The following is a 27,184-nucleotide window of genomic DNA, read 5'->3' on the forward strand; positions in this document are numbered from 1 at the left end:
TAATGATTTCATCAAATCCACCTTTTTAGATTTTATGACGTTCTTTTATTAATCAAACTTCTAAGCTTACAAATTTCATATCATTATTATTTACAGAATATGTCAGACTTACATAAAAAATCATTGGATAGCCAAAACGGTATTCAACAAATGGACAATCTACTGCTATTAATTGCTTGCGATTTGGAAATACACAATATGTACTTTGATAATTCATTTAATTATTATTGCACTATGTTTTGTTTATGAGGGCTGGTTACAATAACAGAATAACATGGCGAGAGATATTTCCATGGTTAATAATTGAGTAAAAAGCGCCGCATTTCATGACTGTTTATTATACTGGCAGGGTGTACTTTTTGCAGCAGCTACAAGTTGGCATTCATCACAATTTTCACGTGGAAATTTAGCATTGAGTTTCCGGTTTGTTATATACAAAACGTATCTTTGACTAATTTTTTATTACACTTCCAATTTGCGCCATTTTGATTATTTTACATACATTGATATCTAAAAATTATTCTTCTTGGTTTTTTGCTTATTTACACACGTCTCCAAGCCAGAGGCATATATTATTATCGAAAACAATGCAGAAATGCGAAAATATTCGATTTTTTTCCTTCCGAATGTACCAACAAGTCGCTGCTGATTCAGTTTCCATAATTTAGTTTAGTTTAGTTTGTCTTTTTATGCCCAGGATACTTTATTGAGATATCCAAGCAAAATATGTGATGAACTTATTTCCATTCAAATATTTCATTCCATATTCTCGCAATATTTCCTTGTTGAATTTAATTTTGGCCTCTTGATCACATATTTGCTCTGGAATCTCTCAATTTCTCATATAAATATTCACACTCAGCTGGGATGTTTTTTACTTGTGAACCATCGAGGGCACACACTTTTGGCAGGCAGGTTTCCGCTCTCATGAGGGTGCGCCACGCTCACATTTTTTTCTCAGTCCAGGAAGACTAATCACTAGCCAACATTATTGCGCATATTGAAAAGGAAACAATCATAACATGTGGTGTTTGCTCGGAACAGTTCGTCAGGGGCGGAGAGGTGGCGGCAGAGGCGGACCCGGCTACACTAGGGTGGTATGCGGGGTCCGGGCCGGATGTCACACATATACTCCCAGCGAGTTGGACGTCGAGGGCTTTTTCACCGAAATGACCCCACCGTCCGTGGTCGAGTATTCATACTCGGGGGGCACCACTTGGTCCGGATCGGTCCACATGTGTGGCGGGCCCAGACCCATGTGGTGGTGGTGCAGCAAGTGATGCTGGTGGTACATGTTGTTTTGGGGTGGCTGCGGGTAGTGCTGCAACACGATTGTCTAGATCAAAATAAATTATTATCCTTTCAATTTAATGAATTTAAGCACATCAATTTGGAAGAAGCCTTATGATTTATTAAATTCAGCTTTTGTGAATTAAGATTATTGAATTATTCTAATTTAAAACTTTAAAATTTTATTTTGCAATTATATGTAGGCATAAAAAATATATCTAAATAGGAGATTATTATTGTGTTGTATCATCTGATTTAGTGCGAGAAGAGTTTTTATTATATATAATCATTTTCATTTTTTTGCCAAACACAATAAATAGGTTTTAAAAAATTAGTTTTGTTTTTTCTTGAAGAAAACTTGCATTAAAAATTATTTTCCCTTTTTCTAATGAAACAAAAAATTAAAATATGATGTAGTCTATTCAATTAAAAAAAATAATAAAATTCCAAATAATATTCTTACATCTTTTAACCCATTGCTTCTGGAAGAGGGTGTATCGGTGGTTTCTGGTCTGCACCACCGGCCGCCACCGCCGCAGTAGAACAGGATGGCGCAGGTGACTGTGAATAACGAGAGGACCACGCCAGTCACCATCAACACAGTGCCCCACGAGGCCTCGCAGCCAACTGTCTCTTCAGGCGCCTTGTAGACCGGGATGCCTCTGACGGGCAGAGGCTCCCAGCAGGAAGCGCCGCCAGCGGTTGCTGCCCACGCTGGCGTATGATTGCCATACGCTGGGTTCCTGGAGGCAATTTTCCTTTCTCATTGATTAGGTGAATTTGATACTTTGGAGGAGTAAAGTGGACTGTATTGGAAGGATCTTGTTTGTGAATAAATTGGAATATAATTACCATTGATCCTTCAGTGGTTCAAGTCGATATTTAGTGAAATTATATGCAGTGTGTAGTATGTATATTAAAATTAATTAAAAAACTTGAAATTTAATTTTTACTTTTTATGGAGCGGAGCTGGAGGCTGTAGCCAATAATAATATCATATTTAAGGATGAAAATAGGGAAAAGATATGATATTTTTCCTAAATTATTCGTAATAAAATTATTAACGCTTAAGAATTTATGAAATTTAAACTATTGTGTCACAATAATTTTTTGTAACGATATATTTAACAAAAAATTATTTACTAAAAACAAATACAACGCATACAAAGTCTTGTCAAGAATACATACATTTAAGATAAGAAACTGCTAAGCAATTAAAAAGTTTTTTTAACTAAAACTATGTAAAAACTTTTACTATGTATATATAAATGAGAGGAAAATAAAGTGTATAATTTAAAAGATTGATTTCTATTTTCAATTAAAAAGCTTACTGCGCAGAGTTTCTGGCCAGCTTCCATAGCCAGAGGAGGGAGCAGTTGCATCTGAAAGGGTTGTCCGCGAGCGCGAGGTAGCGCAGCTGGCGGTGCGGCAGGTCGCCGGGCGCTATTGTCTGCAGCGCGTTGCCCCTGAGGGCGACTCTGGTGAGCAAAGGGTTGGAGTGGAAAAGGCGCGGCGGCAGCCTTTTCAGTTGAGGACACAACTCGAGGCGGACCTCCTCGAGGCGCACATTCTCCGCCAGGGCTCGCGGATCAATGTGCTCCAGCTCACTCAGACGAGACACTCGCAGTCTTCTCAACTCGAACAGCGCCTGTTGGCAGATCCAACCGTCCACGTCAATCCAGCCCCCTTACTATAATGCTAAGTGTCTCCGTGTTTGCATGCTCGGCGGGTACCAGCAATTATTTTACCAGCTTGAGGCAACAGTTTGTTTGACAATGGAGACAGAGTAACCTCTCTATTTTTTTCTCAATTTGAGGACGAGGAACTGTTATTTTCCAAAAAGCACGCTGTTCCAGTTTTTGAGTCTGAGAAGTTTACCTCGTTAGCGAAAAAACTCGCAAAAAACTGCAAGGTAAAACTCGAAAGCGATAAAAAAGACAAAAATAACTAATGGTGGAGTAAAGAAAGTCACCGGATTTCAAAATTAAGAAAAAATGCCTGTGGTCGGAAAAGAAATATAGGATTTTGTTCCAGAAATTTTCCTTCTGGAGCCTTAAATTGTAATATGGATAATTTTTGGTATAAATTAGGCTACACAAACTGATGTAAACCCCGAATTAATCAGCAAAGAAAGAGTTTAAATCCAACAACGAAGAATGGTTTTACTAAATGCCCTATAGAACCTTAATATAAATTGTACCAAAATATCTCAAATTCGTAGCCCTTTTAATATTTCACTGTAGCTTAAAAATCTCCAATTCCAGATTTCGTATTCACATGCAATTATCATGGTATTAACGATTTCCCGTGGTTCCAATGTTTACTACCCATTTCGGTCCATTCAAATCAATACAAAAATCTCACCTGAAAGGCAAGCGGTGCGATTCTGGTAATGGGGTTTCCGCTGAGGTCAAGGTCCTGAAGGGATTTCAGCCTAGCTAGCGAGTTTGTCGGCACAAACGTAATGTTGTTGTCCGCTAGGTCGAGAGCGTGCAGCTGCGACAGATTGGCGAAGCAATTTGGTGACAGGCTGGAGATTTGGTTGCCCTGCAGGTTCAGGGCCTGCAGGTCACTAAGGGCAGCGGGGAAGTCCTCGTCTCCGATGAAGGTCAGTCTGTTGTCAGCCAGCCCGAGTTGGCGCAGCGAGTCCAGGTGGGCCAGGCAGTTGGACGGTGGGAACGAGAACAGGTTGCCATCCAGCGTCAGGGTGCGCAGGTTACGCAACGGCGCGCAGTCATTGTCGTCGTCCTGTCGGGCATAATGCAAAAAATCTACTGGTCAAAATGCACTGCTCGTCATATTTTAACTATATGACTCGAATAATGATTTTTCATTGCACGTAAGCTTCGTTTTATAACTCAGTATAAAAGTCAAAATTGAAAATAAAGTCAGTAAAACTCGCTTTTATAGAAGTGCAAGATGCAGCAGCTTTTACGACCTGCGGCACATTCCATGTGCAGTGTGTATTATATACGTTTAGGAATTATTGAAGCATCTGTGCGATGGCTTATACATATTTAGCCTGCAGAGAAGACGACTCTGCAGCCTCTTTATTGCATAACTTCTGTGTAAAAGGAAACTGGCAGTCAAAGTACGTGCTTGCTTGCAAAGAAAAACTATAATCTTCTCGAATAGAATGGAAACTAGCAGTATTAGTATAATATTGCTGATATGCATAAAGTGTGATCTGCTTTAATAAGCCACGGCAGATAATTTTTTATAAGAATTTTATAGACACAAATTTCTCACAGTATTGTAACAACTATAACTTGTTACAGTATACACGCAAAACGCGTTTTGTTCTAAAAATTATCTATTTATTTCAAAATTCAGCAAGTGCAGATAATTTTATTTTAGTAAAGCAGGTGCTGCGCGTGCTAGGTTGATTTAGAAAGCAGTAAATCATTGGTTTAAACAAAATAATTATTGAATTTTAGAACTTTTAGACGGGTCAAAAGGGAAGACAGAGTGTTTGACGTCACAAGGAAACAAGTAACACGGATTTAATAACACCAAGATAAGTAAATCGGACGCCACAAGACACTCTGTCCTGTACCGAGGTAGAAGATTTCGGGCGGACCTTTGCCGCGAGAGCGTCCAGTCTGTTGTGTGAAAGATTGAGCTCCCACAAGCTCTCGAGGCCCTTCCAGACGCTGCCCTCACTGGCACTGGAGATTTGGTTGTTGGACAAATCGAGGACACGCAGCTCGGTCAAACCAGAGAACGCCTCAGGGAAAATCATTGTGATTTCATTGTTGCTCACGTTTAACTCTGCCAATCGACTCTGGAAAAATATTAATAAACGTTTACATCTTTGTTGAATCTCATATTTTATTTTTTGCAGAAAGAAAAATAGTTTAGACGGTCACTGATATTGACGTTTTGCCAGAAGAAAAATTCATTAAAAATTTCATGCTTCGAAAAATAACAGATGAAAAGATGAGAATTTGAAACATTTAATTTTAACCAAATTAATGAATATGTTTAAATTATTGAAGCATATTACAACAAAATGGTATTTTGCTTTCTCCATACTTTGCAAATTAAACTTTTACAAAATTTAAAATAAAATTATAATTTCACAGTCTTCTATTCCGAAATCAGCCACGGATTAAAATCAATATCTTGTTAATAAAGTGTTGCCCTTTTCAATGTTTCCCGTTCTCTGACAAAGTCAAAAGTGTTGTAATACCATCAGTGTTATTTTTACAGGGCATTCCATACCTGCTCTTGAAATAAGCCAGAGCCAAGGTTTTGAAGAAGGTTGAATGAAACGTCGAGTGAGCGGACACGCGCGTAGAAGGACAAAGACAGCTCGAGGGTGGTGATGCTGTTGCCCTTGAGCCGGATCGTCTCCACCTCGGGGTTCAACTGTATGGGCATGACTCCGATCTGTGCGTTCTCACAGGACGCCACCAGCGATGCGTCGTCGCACATGCACTGCGAGGGGCACATGGCTCCCGCTGGGGGCCCCAGCAGCAGGGGCACCAGCCACCATAACGCCCTCATCGCGTTAGCAAGCCTACATGACACAATCTGAAACAAAATTCAATAAATGCGGTTAAAACGCTTGTTGGAATTCAGCTGTAAAATTACTCGCTTCACTTTTTATTTTTCATTTTTTCTCTCTGCCAACAGTTTATTTCAAGTTCAGGTTTTTATCATTGAATTTTGCAGGATTTGTGCCTTTGCGCACAAACCTGCTATTGACGTCGGCTTCCATTAAAAAAGCATTATATTATATTTTCCAGTGGCGGTTCCAAATTTATGACTCTCCAAAAACCATCCCTGTCCGCTGTTATTTCCCGAAAAATTTCCCTGCTGGCGTGTACTCCGCGTGGAAAAAGCGCGCATGATCACGATAAAACGAAAAAGCACGCGCTCCAGAGTGCGGCTGACGCAAAAATATTTGCACATAAATTACAAAATTTGATAATGTTTGCGCTCGGCGAGAAAGAAAGGAGCGCGTGCAAACGACGCGAAATTTTTGACAAACAATTTGGCGGCAAGGCTGAGGCAGGCCTGCAGCGGGCCGCATTACTGTTATCATTCCATTAAACACGTGTTCTCCAGCTATCAGCTGCAACAACAATGGGCCGCCTCCTGTTTTTCCAGTCAAACGCCCCGAATCGATATTCATTCAGCTCTGTTATCCGCGCCGCCTCGCAGACTGATATCTCTTTCTCTCGCCTCTTCGGTGTTAGAGAGTTTGTTTTCCATCGCTCCCGCACTCGCATGCAGAAGGCAGAAGAACCCCTTCGATATCCATTGGCACTTGCACGCTTATTTTTGCCAATTCGGAAGCGGCTGACTTGAGGAACAGCGAACGAGATGTGAATGGACTGCACTCATGCATGCAACACTAGACCAGAGATATATTGGCGCAGATTGGCACAGCACACACCTCGTGTTCTGCTATTACGAATGCTCTCCAGCCAGTCCAACAGCGGGCAGTGGAAAAAATTAGAATGGGTAAAATAACTGTTTGAAATTGTTTTGATTGAGCAGCAGTTGCAGCTTTCTACGAGATGCACGGAAGTTTCCTTTTAGAAAAGAAGCAGTATTTTAAGCTTTGAAATTGCTTTAAATGCACGAAGGAATCTTAGTAAGAACAAGTAGCTAGGGCTGAAGCAGTGGTGGTCTGGTGCGATACCAAATTTACTCATTTTTCTCTTTAAATCCTCACTCTTCAGTACAAGCTTTAAGTTGTCAATCCTGTTTTTAATTCTCACTCCCCACAGAGTATCTTTGTGGTTCTTATTCTATAAGTCTGATTGTTTTTTGTCGAAACCAAAGGCTGTTAAAAATATTTAGCCGATCCCAATTTATTTATACTACAGCTTATTTGAAAAGTCCCTGGAAAGACAAGAAATTTAAAAATAAAATATCTTTAACTCTTATGGAGGTAATATAGACTACTCAAAATACAAATTTTGATATATAGATTTTAATAAACGTTCTAGAGTGCAATTATTTCACTTTGTATTTTATATAATTTGGATTATAATAATTACTTTAAATGTCAACGTATGACATGCTTAATTTTGGTTATATAAACGAAACACGAATTTTCGACGGTAAAATACATATATTATCTGGGTAAATTGCTGATTAGCCACATTTGCAAGCACCTGACTTTAGCTTTGTGCGCTGCCCCTAGCTCATGTGCTCTCGCGAACCAGATGCAATATACACTGAGAAAAGAGTGAGAAGAAGCTAACATCGTGACATATTAAATTGCCCTGCTCGGCGCAGCTATTGATACTGCATCTGGAGCAGAAACATTTCTCGGCGCGCACTGAATACAGTCGAGGAGCGAACACGGAGGTGTACTTTGCAAGCCCATCAATATGAAGCAGAGAGGATCAGTTTGTATTTGCCTCTCGATATTCAATATTATACAGCTGAATATATATGTGGAGGCGCGAGAGTCTTGGAAAGCTCCGTAATGCTCATTTTGCCTTTATAACGAGATACGTTCTCCTTTGTGCAGTCTTTTGAGATAATATTGTATTGCTGATGTGCGATGGCAAAATGTGCTGTAATGCATCTGCATTGATATCCATCCGAGCAAAATATATATTTTTAAACACGAGACACTTACAGCAACCAATTTATTTATAGAGATTTGTTAAATGGCTAGAACATAATACTGAATTAGCAATTAAAGCAGCAAGCACAGTTGAAATTAATCTCTTTGAAAATTGAATATGTGTATGCTGGAAAACCCAATTAGCAATAAACATAGGCCTTGGGTTTAATTGCGTCATTGCACAGGCAGCGACCAGCGAGCTAGGATATTCCCGACACTGTCTCATTTCGAGTCAAAATTGGTGCTCGGTTGCACACGCTGCAGGGCAGGCTAATTTTCTTTTCGCGCAGGCCGATAAAAGAGCAGAGATAAGGCAGGTGCGAGGGAGCAAGAGAAAATCATGCCGAAACGAAACGAGGTCACAAAGGCGGTTAGTTGAAAATTCGCTCCTCATTTCGCTCTGCAAAGGATAAATCTTGCGGCGTCGCCGAGCGGAATGTAAGAGCAGCCTCCATTCACCGGGCGGCAGCGAGTGCGAAATGCCATTTTCAGGTTGTAAAACAAGACGACAAGGGTGTCGGAGGAAAAAGCCATTCATTTGGCGTGCGTGCGTGTGAGTGTGTGTGTGTGTGTGTGTTTGCCTTGCGCGCGGCAGAGCTGCGGCCGAGAGCGAGTTAGGCGTGCCCGCGCGCACTGTTGATCCCCCGACATGAAATTCGCGAGACCGGCTCGCAGGTACGAAAACTTGTCGACTCTATCTGCATATAATTAAAAGATAAGCCGTGCCGAGCATTATGTTAATCAAGCGTATCACACGCTCCACCCCACACGGCAGCCTGTGCGGCGCAAGGCCACGACAAGCAACGCGTAATAACCCTGCTGCTGGGTGGTAGATTCAAGCGAGACAACTTCACAATTTAATTATACAGAGCACATCACATTATAGACCAGAACAAGTGGAATATGTAATTTACTTAACAGTTCCTGTCTGCACGAAGACGAATTTAGACATTTCTTGACAGACTGCCATTATTTAAATCGAATCAACTTCACGATTCTATTATTGTGCTTTTTCCAAAACGGAATAATTCAAAGAAATTATCCGAGGTGGACTTCTAAGTTATTTGATAATTCGAAAGAAGAATCAGAAATTATAGGGGAAATGGAAAAATAGGGGAGGAAAAATATGGATCAAGGTACAGTGGAAAAAATTGAATGATGGGAATCATTGTGTTCGCTGGGCTGCAAATGCATCGAGAAACTCTCCCAAATTTACTGAATCCAACTTTGTAAATTTTAATTTCTCTGCGACAAGCTCCCCCTTTGATTTGCTTCGATTGTTCAGATTTTAGAAGGCTATTTAGGATACTTCATTAATTTACAATATTTCTTCTGAAATGTTTAATTTTTAAATATAAATCGGAATCGTTCGAATATGTCTAGTGAGTTTATAGCTACCTTGGGCAAACTATCCTCCATATTTCCTTGGATTCTTTTAACGGACATAATTAAAGGCAAAATAACGAGTGCCGTGCAAAATTATTCTTTAAAATATAACATGACCAAACGACATAGACTCGAAATTACAAGATACCTTGATCAACTAAAATCTTCCACCCTGACTGAGTTAAATTTCCTTTCTCAGCGTGCACATCAAGGCGATCTCTAGTTATTCGTGGGCACGGAGTCATCCCTTTCTTGTCGTTCATCTCGTTAGCTCCGCCAGACGTTTTAATATGAGTCTTCCGCTGATACGCTTTGTATTACGACGAGTTGACACGAAAAATGATTTTTGGCTGCGCATAGTGTGAGTGAGCGAGCGAAGGCGATTAACGGGGCATGCCAGGGAGATCAACTCGTTTCAGGGGCGGAACTTCTCCTAATCCCCTTGTCTTTTCGCACTATGATATTGACAATAGGATTTTGGCAAATGTGATTCTGATGGAAGTAATCAAACAATCACAAATGAAGATTTGGTAAAAAAATTTTACCGATTATAATGAGTAGTAAAAAATAATAACTCATAACAAAGCAAAAATTTAAATAGGAATAAAGGAAACAACGTACTGAAGATAGCAATAATTATTATTTAAAGCTATCATTCCTTTCTTTTCCTTGACTAAGCCGCCATTGGTTGGCATAGGCGCTGCCGAAGATATCCCCTCGGTAGGCTCGATCAAGTTCAAACACAATTCCCTCACTCAATCACTCTCTCTGAGTGAGCTGAATTAAAGTAAAACATTCTCAATCCCTCTCCGTCTTTCTCAGGGAGGAAATGTGATACAAAATTAATCGAAAAGTTGGCGTTCTGCCTGCTGAATTAAATTGATCTGGCACTGGATTATCAAGCTGCTCAGGAGTGTGTGTGAACAGTGCCATCGGAGGCGCCGGCGGAGTGAATGTCAAGGTGGGAGAGAGGAAACGCGACTGAAACTCTCGTGATAGCTCGGAATAAACAGTTGCGTGGATGGGGAGAAAGTGAACAGGCCGACATGAAGTTGGAAGTGGAGAGAAAAAGCCGGACGAGACAGTTGGGAAAGGAATTTTGATAAATTTCAATTACAAGTTGCAGGCCGACGCTAACAACGCTTCCCGCATCGCCGGCAATTTCTTTTGGGTAACAAGACCGCCGCCGTAAACAAAAACCGCAAAGTGGAAGGAAACATTAGGGGGAAATTGCACACACGCAAGAAGCGAGAGCGGCGGGCGGCTACCATGGCGAGCGAACTACTTCTCAACAAACGAAACGACCGATGTGAATTTAATGCCGAGCGAGAGTAGTAGCGCTGGCTGTCGCGTTTAATGCTGAAAAAACATCATTGGCCCGAATATAATTTGGTCGTCGTCGCCGCCGCCGCCGCCGCCGCAAAGAGTGTACATATATGACACTGCGCTGTACTTGACTCGCTGTTGTCGTGGCTGGTGTAATGGGATGGAGAAATAAATTTAATAAGACGCAAAAAGCTCCTTCACAAGGCGCCCCTTTCTCCTCCGACTTGTTTGTGTAATGTATAAATATTTAAATAACGTCTGCTACATTGCTTGAATATCAAGTGACGCTGGAAACGGCGGCGCAGAGCGAACGAAAGCGCGCACATTTTCAAACAAGAAATTTAATAAATTAAACAAATTGATCGTCGCGCGCGTGAAAGCTCTCGCGCCCGTAAAGTGGATGAGGAGACGCTTTTGTCTCCGAACGCACTCGTCTTTTCTCGTTTTCTTTCGCGAAAAGTGCGCAAAAACACGCCCGCCGAGGATTTCATTTGCATAAATTCATTACGCGCGCCTCTCTTTCTCTCCAGTCAGTCTTGTCGCCCGCTCTCTTTCTCGCGCGCGCAACGTGCAAGTCGCAGATAAGTTTGCGTGTCCTGTCTGCTTGTTAGCCGCCGTTGCTTCGGTCACAGCTCGGCAAACTTTTATTAGCCCATAAAGCTCTGCTTTCAATCTCTTTATTTTACGGTTATTTCGCTGTTCTCCAGCAGGCAGCCTCCAGTGGGAATTTGCATACGAGTGCCGAGACAGATCCATCAATTTAATGAAGCCTGACAGCACATGGTAATCAGACTAATTGCTGTGTTTCGACCAGTTTGCAATGGCCACTCAAAGCGTTGTATAATATAATTTAATGGGTTTTGAACTGTCTTTTTTGTAAACGCTCTGACATTATGCCATTTCCGCTGTTGATTAATTTATTCATACTGTGGATTTACAGAGTAGGCAACCCGCTCGCCCTAACCGCTAAGCCAGTTGCATAAACATATTAGTATTCAAATCAGTGAACAGCAGTAATTACCAGGTCTCTGGAATAATCAGATGAAAATAAGCTATCAACGGGTGCTGTTAGGCGAAAGTCAAAGGAGGCTAAAGCGTGAAATCGGGTTTGAACTCTCTAACACGCATCATCCACTGGCAGCAGGAAAACATGCATATTGGTTGGATCGATTGTGTCTGGGTTCAACACTCAACATTGAAATAACTTCTTTAAAATAGATTCCCCGAAATGTACAATTAATTTTAGCTACATATTTTAATACGAAAATAATTGCTATTGTCAGGAAGCACTTCTATTTGTTCAAAATTAATTTCTAATTTTGAATGTTAGATAAAGTGGCAACAGTGGTGTATTTCAGGGGTCCTTTCATTCCTTCAGAGGTCTCATGAAATTCGAAATTAAGGAGGATAAACTCAATTTAATTCACTTTGAAATATGCTATGATTTCATTGATTTGTATTTGCAATTATCCAAAGTAAACGCAACCTGAATTAAGGGATTTCTAAGTTTGAGTGCGGAAACCACTTTGAAAGCACACTCGACTGCGCTCAGAAAGACATCCAGGCAAAGAAACGGATCCAAGTTAATACTGCCTAATGATTAGTTCGGTCTTGATTCAAAGGAAAACAGTCCACGGATGTGGTTTGATCAAAGCGAAGCTCCAAACCCACCCTGAGCCCCCTTAATTCTCCCCCAGCACGAGTGAACTTTCAGTTGCAGCAGCAAATGCTCTGCGCACTGCTAGCGCTGATTGTCACTTTGAAAAAACAAATCAAAATTACTTCCGCTCGGCCGCGTTGAAATCGAGAATTCAATTACAAAGCCGAGTGCTGCGGTTCTTCTCTTTTCCCGGCTCGCGCGGAGAGAGTCGTTCGTCATACCATTTTTTACTCTGTCGGCCTCCATTATATCCGGCGAATCTTGCCACCGGGACCGCGCTTTGCATTAGCGGCTGCCTTTTATATTGGATTGAGATTAGCAGCAGCCGACCAAATAGAGTGGCGCTCACATTTATCACAAAAAATGAGACCCACTTCGGAGAGAGTGGAAAATTGACGTTCTTCCGCTCTGCGCCCACTTTATCTGAACATTCTCGTTTGCATTTTGAATACCTATAATTATTAAAGATGAGATGCAGAACCAGAACAAAACACATTCTTAGTTTCTACACCGATCATTCATTTCACAGATGTATTAACAAATACAACTGGCTGATTAGATTCCCCTAGATTATTAGAGGAAGCTTGAGACAGTAAATATTAATAATTTGTGTTAAAAAGGGTGCTTTTTTTGTCCGAAAGAGTTTTTGAACGCTTGAGAACTTGTTCAAAAATTGAAATTGTCTGGAACTAGAATGTTATAATAATCTGATTTAGTTGCATGGGGATTTGCCAGTGACCAAATATTTTTACGATTGCAAGTCTTCAGAGCAACGAGGAATGAGAGAAGAATACAAAAAGATTGATGCAAGATATTCTGCCCCCTGAAAGTGATAAAACGCCTAAAGTCCTGACAGATTTAGATTCTGATGCCAGGTGGGATTTTAACTAAAAAAATTTTTTTTCGATAAATGGGCGAGTTGGGAGAGTGAAAACAATTATTTAATGAGTTTAAAATATTATACTTTAATTTTTTTAAATCTAGATTTCAGGACACTTTAGTGTTGGGTTCATTCTTTTTCGAGCAAGATATGTATTATTTTGACGGATTCCAAATTATTTATCTTGAGCTGATTCCATTGGAAAAAACATTGCCCATGTCATTAAACATATAAAAGAGAAATGAACATATTTCTCTGGTTTGGTGTGACATGAGGATGCAGAAGCAATATTTTTAAAATTATATTTTGTTCATAAAGCAACAATAAAATTACTTTGTGTGATCAAGGTAGAGCAGAACGAATGAAACTCTCGAGAAATTTGCATTTCAAACGTAACCAAGTCATTTTGCCACAAACACAGCTTACAAACTGCAAGTTGGAATTAAGCAAAAGAGGGCGTGGAGGGCTTGCGAGTGAATTAATATCAGAGGACGGGGTGCTATATGCTCGTTGATTACATTTATTTTCTGTTTGTTGGCAACACACAAGAGCGTTCTAGCCGAGAAGATGCAGTTCCATAACTCGACGCCTGTTAATCCCTCGCCAAATACGCAGGCATTGTGTGTACCTTTATAGCGCGTGCACAAAAGGAATTAGATATTGTATTGCAAATAGCTTAGAGACTGCAAGGAATTTTTCCACTGCATAAGCCCTTAGGGGCAGTCAAGTAAACAAAAATCTGGAATTTCTGCCGCTCCTGTACCTGGCTCTGTCGGCGTGCATATTTTGGACAAAGTTTTTGGCTTCAATCCGAAGCGAGTCCAAGTGAATTTCAGCCGGGGGCTGCTGTTTGATGTGCAAGTTTTTGTTGTTGCCTCGCGTAAACTAAAGCGAGCTATGCTCGGTTGCATTGTTTTTGCAAAATTTAAAAAGTTTAAAAAGCCTTTCAAAGAATTATTTACGGTTGGCCGCTGGCCTAATCAAGCTCAGCACTGGAAACTTCCAACAATAATTTCCGCACAAAAGCGAACGTTGTAAATGATCACATTGGAAAACATAGCGGCGGGTGGGAATTTGATTCGCAGTTGCAAAATTTTGTATACGACAGCAAATATATGTACTTTGCAATAAAAAGTCTGCGCGGGACGCGGAAAACGAGCTCCCGGCGTAAAAAGGGAAACCAGCCTGGCGCTTTGCTGGTGAAAAGCAGACTGCTCCTCATTACGGGGAGAAAAATATTGTTTTTGCATATTTGCGCGGCGGCTGGCTCTGCATAATGAAACGAAATACTGGGGATAAAGCGCGGCAATATTGGCTGACGGCGCAGCCTCATTTCGCTCGTGATGAATGCAAATTCAATTTGCACAGCGGGCCTCTCTCTCTCTCTCTCTCTCTCTCTCTCTCTCTAACTCTCGTACGCGGTGGTTGGATCGTAATTTGCTAATGCACACACCGTGGCTGTGCATGCAGATGTAGCGAGGAAGCTGTGAAATGAGTGCGTTCACAATTCATCTCATTATTTTTCAGAAGCGTTTACTTTTTGCCTCGTTAGTGTAATTGCAACCGTCATCGGATACTTTTACTCAAAATGTTGCTGTTCAAAGTAAGCCTAGACGCATCATACATATTTCACTTTCATTTTTAAGGATGTGAAAATTTAGCTGAAAAATAGCAAACTGAAAACTGCTGGTTTTTTCCGACTTTCCTATCAATGTATAGTAAAGAGATTCCTATCCCTCTTTTGCTAAATGTCTATCAGGCATGCGTAAGAAGTTGGATAAAAACTTTTCCTGGCCATTGACCACTACACGTAGAAACCCAAGGACCCAAAAAAGGCAGATCAATCCTCAATCGCAAAGTTGAAGTGAATTCGTGGAACCGACAGGCGTCAGATTCCATAGGCTCGAAAGCATAAAGGAAATATCTCGTGCAGAAAGGCGTGGGAAACCGTAAGAATGCTCAGAGCGGACCGAGAAGTTTGGACGAGGAAGCTGGAGATCGGCCAGAGTCACTTGCAGAATTTGGCTGCGGTATCCAAGCGCGCACTTGTCGTCCCCTCTTTTTGTATATCGTTTTGCAAATGCCAACGCGAATGTGGTAAGATGCGAAGTTTGCAGTACAAATTCTGTGTCGCTTTATTCGGTCTTATAAATTTAATGATTTGTGTATATGTCCATTACATATTTGCTTGACTAAACAATTTTAAAAGAGTGTGCAATCCTGGGTTCAAATGGTTTAAATCAAAAATATTTTCAAATGTGCACCCACAGTTTTTGTACTGTCGTAACTTGTACAAACACAGTAACTATAAAGTAATGATTCAATTGAAAGTACATTTTTACCGTCGTTTACCCAATGGGTTGCTTGACTTTCAAACGAACGTTAAGCCTGCTAGTGTGGTGTGAATTATTCGACTTCAGTCAGCAAATGTGTTTGTTGAATGAGCTCATTTACTGGCTGATACGCTCTATAAGGCAACCACAGCAGAATTATTATTTAATGCAGTGAGCTCTGATCGTAGCAAATGGCTGAACACATTTGCAGTGAGTGCATTTCAAAAGTTCTGCAGCCAGATGAAAACAGGGAGTAACCTTGGCTTTCTGGTGCAGCAGCAGCAGCAGCAGCAGCAGCAGCTAACGGCCCCAAAACGATAAATCACGCCAGCGGTCAGATTAATTCCCATTCAAACATTTTTAATGACGGCCGGCCCCGCCTGCGCGAAATAATTTACGACGCGGTCCTTTCGCTTTTTTTAATCCAGCCTTTTGTGCGGGAAAAGGTATTTTTTTTCTGCTGGCACGCGCGCGCGGATTGAAGGGACGTTCGAGTTATTGGAGCGCACACGAGTGCACCCAGCAGTGGCCAGCTGTGACTCTTTGTCAGCGAAAATCGCCACTTTCCAATATCAAGTGTGGAATAATTCTGCTGGCTGGCAGCTCGCGTGGCAGATGGACACATCTGACACCGGCCAAATATTAGCACTCGTCTTCTTAGCGAGCCAGTGAGCGTGAAATCGCCAGCAGCGGGCACTAATGTTAAAAAATGGAGTGCATTCGAAAGGTTGGAAACGTGGACGGGATGACAGAGAAGGGTGACGTACATATTCGGATTGTGGCATCGTGCGCAGCAGACATTAGAGATTGCTTTTCAAACAAGGCCAAAAATCAGATTCCCCCGGGTCCCTACGGGTTAGAGGAGCGCCTGAAGCTTAAATATCAATCGCCTAAAAAAGAATTTTCAGAGGCAGATAAGCTATCTCAAAAAAGAGACTTTTAGAAGTTTGAAATTTAGACATGAAAAATCTGGGAAAACATTCATAGCCTTAGAGAATGTTTCAAAAATGAAATTACTCAGTAGAGCAACGTGAATTATTTTGCGTCTGAAAATTCAATTGCGCAGCAGAACAGTTCCCTAAATCCAGTAGTTATTTAGTTGGCAGTTTCATCATTTGGTGTTTTAAAGCTAAACTAGCTGATTGTGAATCACGCTGATGTATGAAATCTATACGTCGTGTAATTTTTCTTCGTTTAAAGCAGTGTTTCATGTGTAAGACCACACAGAAAAGTTTGGTTTAACCACGAAAATTTAACCTGACCTTAAAAATTGAGATGCTTTTTAAAAGGGCGTTAGCAATGGAATTTAAAATGTTATTCTGGGTCCAGAATTTCAGTATCCTTCCATTAAATCCCTACTGCAGCAAATCTAAATCAAATTCCTAAAATCAAATTAATCACGTAGGTTTAAAAAGCTCTCTTAAGCAGCTGCAGCGATACCCCACGTCAGTTTCACTTTGGCTACATTCCAAGTGAGAAAATTAGAGACAGAGGGGTGCAAATCCTTAGCCGAAACGTCCTTCAGACAGGCAGCAACAGAAGTCTAATGAAACTTCAAAGTGCCGTGGAGCCAGACACGCCGCACTGAGGGCCGTCGTCCACGGGTCTCGAAGGAAGTGTAGCGGCGTGCATGTGTGCATGACTCGTGGGCGCGGCTCGTAAAAAAGTGGCTGTGCTTGCATTTTGCATTGTCGAGTGCAGCTCATTTATCTTCGCCGCTCGACAGACGGATCAAGGGAGGCGGCAAACAAGCCTAATCTCGGTGAAAAGCCTGCAAAGCGGCTCAAAGCCAGTGTATGTATGATGTCGCCCGTCGCGCGCGCGCTTTTTGCTCCAGAATGAGGGCAAAAATTTTTCACATCAGAGCCAAATCGGATTTGAGGCCAGCGCACCATTGAATTCCCACTCGGAGTCGTGCTGGGTGCTTTGACCCTTTCGCCTGCATTAAGACGGGGTGAACAGAATTTACGAGACGAGCGCTGCAATTTATTGTAGCACGCGGAATGCGAGAGCGAGTAGTGTATACATTTTTGAATTAGCTGGCGCGAGGAAGGCGATATAATTTATCAGCGGCGGGAAATGGCCGGATGGTTTCGTTTCTCTGCGAAATATACGTGATCGTAATTCAGCTGTCGCGCTGAAAAATATTCCACCCGCTTATTTATAATAACGAACACAGAGAGTGAGAGAGAGCAGCGCGCGGCATACACATCTGGGCGACGCGCATTTGTATTCATCTCTCGGCGGCAGCCCGAATATCAAAATGGACCGAGAGCGAGTTAATAATGCGAAATCCAATTTGCGAGATAAAAGCGGCGGGTCATTTGCTTTTTTCGTTAGCAGAGCTTAATGAGCACCCGCCAGCTTTTCCATCTCCGCTAATAATCTATCATCAGTAATGCACACAAACTGCGAGTTTCCGTTTTTTTTCCTCTGACGTTTTTGCCCATCTTCCTGGTGAGAGCAGGGAAATTGCGTGAGCACCGCCTCGCCTGGCCGGACTCGGTTTTCGTCCGTCCCGTGGGATTCGCTCAGGGGGAGAAAGTGAGAGGGAAAACGGCCGGGGGTGCCGAAATGGACTCAAACGGGCGAGAAAGTGGGAAACACACAGCAGCAACACCTCCGTCCCTTGACAGCCTGTTTTGGCCACTTTAGCCCTTTGTTGTCATGCGAAACCTGAAAGGGCTTCTTGTGTTTGCTCCTCATGTGGCAGTTTACTCTTTCAACCAACGATATACAATGTGGGAAGCTAATCAGTGTCAAATAACGTGAATGCCGCTATTTTATCAATGATTTTCTATCATATATTACTCAAAATTGTGTTTTATGCTAGTTGAATTCTTTCTTTATAATAATACTACAATATATAACTTATAATAATATTATTCAAAGGCGAGATTTTACGTGTGCCTTTTGACTAAGTTAATACTCAATAGAGCCTCGAAAGTGATGCGATCAATTTTTTTCTCAGCTCCCAATGAGATCAGGAGCGCAGTCCTTGCCTTTTGTTGTGAGCCAACAATTGTTGGCGATTTTAATTATTGTACATAATTTTGCTTTCTTGTTTAACAGCAAAAAGATGATTTAAAAAAAAGAGTTCATTTTTCGCCCGTCAGCCACACGGTGCAGACGTGGGTTATTTAATTGTACAGAACCCGATTCAAAGGGTTCTAGTATTTGATTCAAATTTGGGGATGAGGGTAGAAATAATGAAGACCGATAAATTCTATGAAGAATTTTGTTGATGGAATGGTTTACAGTTGAAATCCGATCGGCCACTAATTAAACACCAGAATCCTTTGAATCGGGTTCTGCACAATTAAACGACCCGCGTCAGCACCGTGTGGCTGACGGGCGAAAACTGAATTGTTATTATTTTTTAAATCATATTTGTGCTTTTAAACAATTATGTAAAATTACATAATTCTAACCACCAACAATCGTTGAGTCACAACAAAAGGGAAGGACCGCGCTCCTGAACCGCTACAAGACTATCACGATACATGGTTATGAATAATGCAGGTTTCAGCTGTTTGAACTGTGGGGCCTTGCCACCACTACAATTGAAATATGAATATTGGGATGATTCCTGTAATTGTCATACGTGGCAGTGTAAAGGTGAAGCTCACCTTTGCTGCACCTTAACCCCCACTGCATTAACAGACTCGCTCGGAAGCAGTCACATCTAATGTGGTCTCTCCAACCTGGATTGGAGACCAGTTGTAGCGGCCAGGGTTCGCGTTCGAGGAGCCTCAAATTTAAACTAGGGCAGCTTAACGTCCTCACTAATTCATATCATTTATTAGGACTTGTCGTGGCAATTAATCGTAGGATTGTAGTATACATGAACAGTACCCATATCGGGTTCCGCGCGTCAATAATACAAAATCTATTTGGATTGATCTCGCACTGTCTCTCCAATCCAGGTTGGAGAGACCACATTAGATGTGACTGCTTCCGTGCGAGTCTATTAATGCAGTGGGGGTTAAGGTGCAGCAAAGGTGAGCTTCACCTTTACACTGCCACCTATGACAATTACGGGAATCATCTCAATATTCATATTTAAATTGTAGTGGTGGCAAGGCACCACAGGACCATACCTTAAAATACCGAAAATACCAACAGGCCGTGGATGAAACACTGCATTTAAATTATCAAACTTCGGAAACATAAAGCCTAAATTTATTCATCATTTCTATCAAAAATGAAGAAAAGAGAAACATTTGAAACATTGCAATAAATGTAATTTTCTATTTCGCACCATCATAAGAGTCTTATTTTTTTATTTAAATTCTCGTGTAAAATAAGAAAACTCGAAAAAATTTAACTCAGTTACAAGTCTGATTGAACACACAACATTTTTTATGTTCATCAGCAACAAGCTATACATATATTTACAATGTTTCAGAATGAAAAATCGGGAAATAGTGTGATTGAGTTGGTTCTCTCCTCTTTAAGTTATGATTACAAAAACGGGTGCGCCCGAAAGAACAATAGCGGCGTTGGTTGGTTGCATTTGGAATTTGCCAGTGGCCCGTATATTCCATCTATAGGGAGCTCTTTTGGCGCGCGCGGCACACGCAACAAAAAAGTCATCACCAGAAAGGCTCACGGCAAAAATAGAGAGTGAAGTGCGTTTTGGTTTGCAGCGAAATGGGGGAGATTGCGCCCAAAAATGATGTTTTATTCATGCAGAACGACTGAGCCGTTCTTTTTCCTCTCGCTTGCTCTCGTCGTCCTTCCGCGCGCGTGCAAGCCAATGCCACTTATTGATTCTCTCACACGATCATTTCAATCCGACGCGTTTGATTGGACCCGCAGCTGGCACTGATTAATTGCGCATTTAGCTCGGGGTTCACTGATGGTGAGCGGACAAAATCTTTTTTTTTGTCATTTGCATCAAACGAACTGACTGTGTTGGAACGATTAGTTTTGCCTGACACGAATTTAATATTTGCAAATTCGGTGGCGCTCGACACTCGATACATAATTCAAAGTGAGAGAGCTTCCAGATCACCGCCTAGCGACTTTCAGCTTCAAGCTCTCAACCGGTGCCAAGAAAAACGTGCTCAATCATGCCAGTTGCTCTAATAAATAAATAAACACCGAGAGAGGCTGTTTTTTATCCTTGGGCTCTTGGCAGAATTTCAGCGTGCAATACGGCGAGAAATCCGAAGAAGCGAAAGAAATGTCAGGAGAATTCTGCCGCATTTCGCTCCGTTTTTAAAGATTCTTCTTATTTAAAGTTCAGACGACTGCCTATTGGCTCTTGCCTATGTCATATGCGCGCAGCTCAAAAATAGATTTTGAGGACAAAAAACGACCGCTTTTATGTTAATAACAACGGCTGCTGGTATTATAATTGTCTGCAGTGTGATGTATTGGACTGCGCTCTGTCTAGACTGCTGCGAAAAGAAAAGAAAGGCCGCGCGGCAGCTCTCAGTTGGCAACATTTTTGGTCCACATGAAAAAAGCTCACTTGGCCAGCCATGAGTAAGTGAACATTAATAACCGGCAAGTGCGCGCCCGCTCGCTCTCTGCACGTGCGTGGATTTATTTGCGTGGCTTTCAAGTGCTGGAAATTTTTTGAAATATCGTTCAGTCCGCTAGCTCATCTTCTCACCACTGTTCCACTTAACAAATTGAGACACACATGCGCCAGAAATTATGCAAGAATGAACGTTGAGAACAGCAAATTCTCTCGACATTGCAATTCTAAAAATTGATTAATTAAATGAACATAAATTTCGACAAGAATTTTCAGTAATTTTTCTATGAATGACCCATTCATGAATTTTCTGATATGTAATAGAGGTAACAGAAGGGAAAACATAAATTTGTATACCCTCTTGAAGGCTGCTAACTGCTGCCATATAAAGAGGATTTTAACGGCAAAGTTCCGTGGAAGTTAGGTACACGAAATTTATTTTTTCCTTTCTTGAAATTTCTTAATGTTTGGAGCAGTTTTATTATAAAAATTTCAACTTTTGTTGCCTACATATGGAAGAATCCATTCAAAATAATTTGTATAGATTATATGTTTAATTGTTTGTTACAATTTTTTGTTATTAATCGTTAAAAATGCTAGCAAAATAGCTTATGGATAAAACCCTTTGCGTTAAACTTCGTGATGAGAAAATCGGTAACCTTATATATTTCCAAAGGAAAGCGGGTAGCAACGATCAAGGTCGCAGGAGAGACATCCAATTTCTGCGAATCGTTTTCGCCGCACGGTTCACCGAAAACTCCCTTCAGACGCCTCTTTCGCCGCAACCACCCGGGTCGATCGGATCTCTTTGAAATACGCTGCAGCTGCAAGGTAATAATTGAAAAAATGTTTTCCTGCCATAAAGCATCGCGGTGGGTGTGCGAGCGAGAGAGAGAGAGAGTGAGAGGAGAGGGCTGGGCGTTTGCTCGTTCTCCAATATAAAGCGTTGGCTATTAAATAACACGGAAGGAAAAAGTTGCTCCCGTTCGCACAAGGTGTTTGATCGCAAGCGCGCAAACCTAAGTAAAAAGCTTTTGCTCGGCGCGAGCAGCGTCAGATATCTGATACTCACTCCATTTCTGCCGACGTCGCCCCATCTATTTCCCCATTTCTTTTCCCCACCTTGCAATTTGCACTTTAACTGGTGCTCGACGCGACGCTCTGCTTCTTATCAGTCCGCTGCCGAACTTGCGCGCGATCCTCGTTCACCAACAACCCATCGCGCGCTGCAAATTTATTTTTTGATTTGTAAATACCGGCAGCCAAAGTGTTTTCCCAACTTCCATTTCCGTCTGGCTGCGGCAATTTGGGCTGCGGTGAAAGTATCGGAAAGCACTTTGTGCACTTTTTTTCCTTTAGTGGCGCGGACCGTTTTCTCCTCCGTGCTTATTGCACTTTCCCTTTGTTTCTGCCCACGCCTGCCGTTTTGCAAGATGAGAATTGACAATTTGCAGAAAAACCATCAGAGCATTTTCGGTTAAATTGCCAGCCTTTATTTATTCCAGCTCATCTTTCAAAGTGGCTTTATATTTCCTGGAATAATGCTTGCCAGTTGTCGATATATTGAGCCATAGCTTTGAAGTATATAAGCTCTGATCTGTTTTATGTTCCTTCCTGTTTAATCTTCTTGGAATCGCTATATATACAGACCATCTGTAATATAAAAATTGAAAAAGAGTTTGAATTGGAGGCTGATTCCTGGCAAGCAGCTAACGATGGAAACTCATCCCTGAAGGTCGTAATTAAATAGGCACGACATGATTTGGGGAAAAGATGTATTTCAACTCATTCAATTAACTTGAATATTGCAATAAAATGTGCGTAGTTCATGTAGGAAGACATTCTGCCTGAATTTTTGTTTATTTGGTTTATTTCAATTTCTCATGTATCACAATTTTCTTTCTTTTGACTCATTTTTCCAGTTACACAGTTAATAAAAAACCTGCCACCTCCTTCATTTAATTTGAGAATTCTGTCTCTTGAATGTTCTCATATTAAATTCACTGTCAAGAGACGATCGTCGTTCTCCTCTCTGGCTTCAACCATTTTTCCGCCGCCACGAGAAGTAACGATAAACAGCCCCAGGGAAAAGCAAAAAAACTCTCAGCCTGCACCTTGAACCCATTCCTTATCCTCGCCGGCGGCCAACAGTGCTTTTAAAAGCGCCCTCGGGCTCCACCCAAGCCATCAGCTTCGTAGGAAATGGCCAACAACAAATAAACTTTCCAATTTGTCTGCGGCGCAGCATTTAAATAACGGGCAGGCAGCCCGCGCGTCTGGCCGGTCGAGCAGGTTGCATACGCCGTGAGCAAACAGGCCGCGGGCAGGTGTGTTGACAAATCCATTGACCGAGTCGCCCGAGCAGAGGTTGGCCAATCGAAACGTCCTCCTGGTGATGTGTCGTTTTCGGTCGGGAATAAAGCGCAAGGCCGGCGGCTCCTACGACGACTTCGCTTGCCGCGTTCAATCAGCCTGATGGAAAAGCGAAAACCGGCGAGCACAATCACACCTGCTGGACGGCAAATATTTGGATGCTTGTTGCTTTGAGCGTGTTTAGGGCAACTCGTTTTTGTACCTCTCTCAGCAGATAGGAATATTATTGACCACCAAGAAAAATGGCTTTTCGCCAAAGTACCGCATTGGTCGGGGGCTTCCACAGATTTGGAAAAATTGGATTGGTGCTTTGTTGTTCTCTAAGTTCGATTTATGTTTGGCAGATGGTAGAGGGACGCTATTGTCATAAATAAAAAGTACATTTATAATCTTCTCACTCAATCGTTTCATTTTTCAGTACAATAAATTCATAACATTACGCAGCTTTTGACAAGAGTTGCCCTTTAGCAGAAGAACCGTAAGCAAAGTCCCAAAAAAGTTTTGGGTTGCGCACTGTCATCGCATCACAATCCATCCTTTAGCACAAGTTTATTTAAGCTACTCAACGTGGTAGATTACGTGTAAACTAAAAACATACTGGTTAATCCAATGAGTGATTTTAGTTTTTTTTTTATTGTAAAGACATAAAGAACTGCCGTATTAGATATAATTAAATCCGAAATCTGCATATTTATTCTCTTTTTACAACTTTTTCCTCAAAACCTTTTTTTGGCAAAAATTCGTTATTTGTCCTTATTAGGATCTAGAGCGATAGATAGCTCCTGAAGATGATCCAGAAATGTTTTAACTTCCCTATTGTCTTATAATTTTTCATTCTTCTCTTTAGACTACTTGTGCAACTTCTATGAATGCCAAAAGCGTATTAAAACTATTAGTTGTTTTGTCGGCTAAAGAGTTCAGCAAAGTTCTCCAGAACAAAATTCCACAATTAACTGGTGCAAAAATTAACCCTTTCAGCCAAATTAGAGCTTTTAAAAGTTCACTAGGCAACAAAAGGATGCTCGTCGTGAAACTCGAAGCAGGATCACCACAAGGGTGTGCATTCCCCAGCGAGAAAGTGGGCCACGCAAGACAAAAGTGCCTTTCGCAATCAGAAAAGCCTTTCCCGTCTTCACCGTGTATTTGATATCGGCAAAAGTTTGTTCGGCGCACACAGCCGGGTTTGCAGGTGTCTCCGAGCTCATCACTCTGAGTGATCCGCCTTTGTATCTATCTGGCTCGTCGGTAATCACATCCTGCGCTGCGAGGAATATTTTCCATCTCGGCATGGGAAATATGTTGGTCGCGGCGGCGCCGCCGATACTCACATGCACACGGCCGGGGAGAAAGAAGCAACAGCACGCCTCGCTCGTCTACGTGCGGTTTGTTTATTCGTTTGTTTATGCAGCGCTCACCGCCGGGGAATAACGCCTCCATTTAATTTATCGCCGGGAAATTCGCGTTTGCACCTTTTACGAGCGAGACAAACCCAGTCGAATCGAAATTTTACTGGCTGGATTTATGAGAGCTTTGTTTCGATCAATTTGCATGCACAGCCGATAAATTGCGCGCCTGCTCGAGTGAAATAAAAAGTACACTGCTATATTTTTCACCGCAGCCAGCCTGGAAAGTCTCGGGCACAAACGACGGAGTTTATAATCACAGGCTTGCGTGACTTTTAAGCGGTTATTTCACGTTGTTTAATGTGTTTTTCAATTTGCGCGTAAAGAGCAAATTTCATTATGTGCATAAATGTGAACATTCGTTGTTAAGTACGCTTTATGTTGCTTTACCAAGTGACTGTGCACTAATTAATGTCGCGAAATACACAAAACAGAGTAATCAAGTTTATATATATCTTGATGTAGGTTTTCACGTGCAGCTTTGAGCTTGCAAGGTAATTCGCATGCACTTGGTTAGTTTTTCGACCTCTTTCATTTGCATGCACGTCTCTCACCCAGTCCAAACTGCATTTCTTAGCTTGCATAATAAATTGTTGTTGTTTCTCGTGGAGCAAAAATGCTACAGGGGCGAGAGCAATTAATCACAAAAGCACATTTTCTCTCGGCTCCCCCAGCACGTATTTATGAGAGCAAAAGCACTTTTTGGCGCTCAACTAGCTCTCACCATCGCTTCCAACTGCAGTTTCGGCCAAAATCCCATTTCCTGCTGTCAATAGCACGGCCAACTTTAACATAAAAATTCGCCTTGCCGGCATACACGGAGACGAAACTCATGCCGAGACACTCAAGTTGAAACTCGTCAAACAATATTCCACATTCGGAAGCGAAAAGGCGCAGAGCAAAGTGCCTCTCTCTTTCGCCGTTAGTGGCTTGGCTTAGGTTGAACTGGCCAAAAGAGTGCCATCACATCCCAAAAAGCAATAAAATATTTCAACACGTATTTCATTTTTTATTTTGTTATTTACTTTTGAGGTGCGTAAAGCAAAATTTACTCTTGGTGCTCGTTCTTCTTCCTTTTCCTCAATTCGATTTATGATTTTTCCCACGAATTCAAATCGGAACGACCTCTAGCGATTTCATTTCATCGCCTCCGTTCGCCCTTTTTGCAGCCAAGCGGTTGGCTTTACTGCCTTCCAACGAGATACATTTGAAACATAACTCCGCTTCCTGCTGGAGAAGCTCCCCAGAAAATGTGCGGCAGTATTTTTGTTTCCTCCTTATAAGCATTTGATTTGTTTTTGCTGGCTGGCCCGGATTATCCACGATTTATTTTCAGCGCCACTGAATCGATTTTTGAACCCGTATTTGAATAAATCACGGCTAACGCGGATGCAATTCGCACTTTCGAATTCGGCTGGTCGGCGGCGCTTTGTGATTTACGCGGGCAGGAAGCGAGCGCTATTTGCCTAATGCAGGGGCAGCAACGCCCAGAGCGCGCCGCTAAATCATTTGTCCGCGCTGCGACGCCAATCCAATCGTAAACGAGCGTCCGCTCCGCCGCCGAGATAATCTGGAAATATGGATTTGCACAATCTGCAAGTGTGTTTAATGGTAGGGTGCCGGATTAATTGCTCTGCCGACGCAATAATTCACCTTTCAACAGTTTAGGGTTGGCCCGGGTTTTGTTTGCTTGGCACTTGAATTGTCCTAATTTGTTTCTCTCCATGCCTGAACTGTGCAGTGTTTTTGTTATCAGTGTTATCACTAAAAATGCGATATGGACGAAATGGACCGAAATGGGTAATAAACGTTTTAAATTATACTCAGTTATTTCTGGAAACACACTTATTGAAAATTTGAACATTGTTCAACATTTGCACTCTTTATTGCAATTTTGTTTTCAATATTTAATAATACAATGTATGTGTGTATATATATATTTGTTTGCAACTCATGCTGGTGAATTTTGTGATATCGTGTTTTTAAATGCTTGACTTATTATGGAGAAATAAACAGAAACTGAATTTAAACAATTGGAACATTTAGAATGTGATATTGATTTGGCAAGTAATTCATAAACAGTCATACAATTGTTGAATATTCAAAGAAAGCTAAAATTGAAATCATTTCAGCTTTCAGCTACAGCTGAACTAATTTAGAAACAATCAAATAGTAGAGATAATATACAGGTCAATGAAATTATCTCTAGATTTGATTAGAAACAATTTCATCGTGATCATTAAACTCAATTTGCTTTCCCGACCGACAGCAACTTGATGGATCACCCGGTGGGGGATAGAGGGAGTGATAAATTTCGATAAACAAAAATCCGATGAGGGATCGACGCGGAACTCAATATATCACGCATACTTGCGCCATCATCGCGCTTCGCAGGTGAGTAGAGAGCGGGAGCAGAACATTAACGCTGCTCCCGGTCTGGCGAGCCGTGAGAA

The 27,184-nt window shown here is 41.6% G+C and overlaps 1 protein-coding gene across 8 annotated transcripts in view; it reads right to left on the reverse strand.

Moving 5' to 3' along the window:
• Nucleotides 1-22: 22 nt before the first annotated feature.
• The window catches only part of LOC135941659 (leucine-rich repeat-containing G-protein coupled receptor 4-like), a 106,409-nt gene continuing 79,247 nt past the window's right edge, over nt 23-27,184 (reverse strand). For 5 of the 8 annotated variants that reach the window (XM_065487274.1, XM_065487278.1, XM_065487271.1 and 2 more), the window contains 6 exons: nt 5,515-5,826; nt 4,847-5,074; nt 3,655-4,038; nt 2,622-2,938; nt 1,754-2,048; nt 23-1,336 (listed from right to left, as the gene is read on the reverse strand). In XM_065487274.1, the coding sequence (XP_065343346.1) occupies nt 1,121-1,336; nt 1,754-2,048; nt 2,622-2,938; nt 3,655-4,038; nt 4,847-5,074; nt 5,515-5,826 (1,752 nt within the window). In that variant the 3' untranslated portion in view covers nt 23-1,120. The remainder of the gene's footprint in view (nt 1,337-1,753; nt 2,049-2,621; nt 2,939-3,654; nt 4,039-4,846; nt 5,075-5,514; nt 5,827-27,184) is intronic. The other 3 variants (XM_065487277.1, XM_065487276.1, XM_065487275.1) reach the window with 3 other exon arrangements.

Source organism: Cloeon dipterum, chromosome 4 (assembly GCF_949628265.1).
Source record: "Cloeon dipterum chromosome 4, ieCloDipt1.1, whole genome shotgun sequence".
Classification (NCBI taxonomy): Eukaryota; Metazoa; Arthropoda; class Insecta; order Ephemeroptera; family Baetidae; genus Cloeon; species Cloeon dipterum.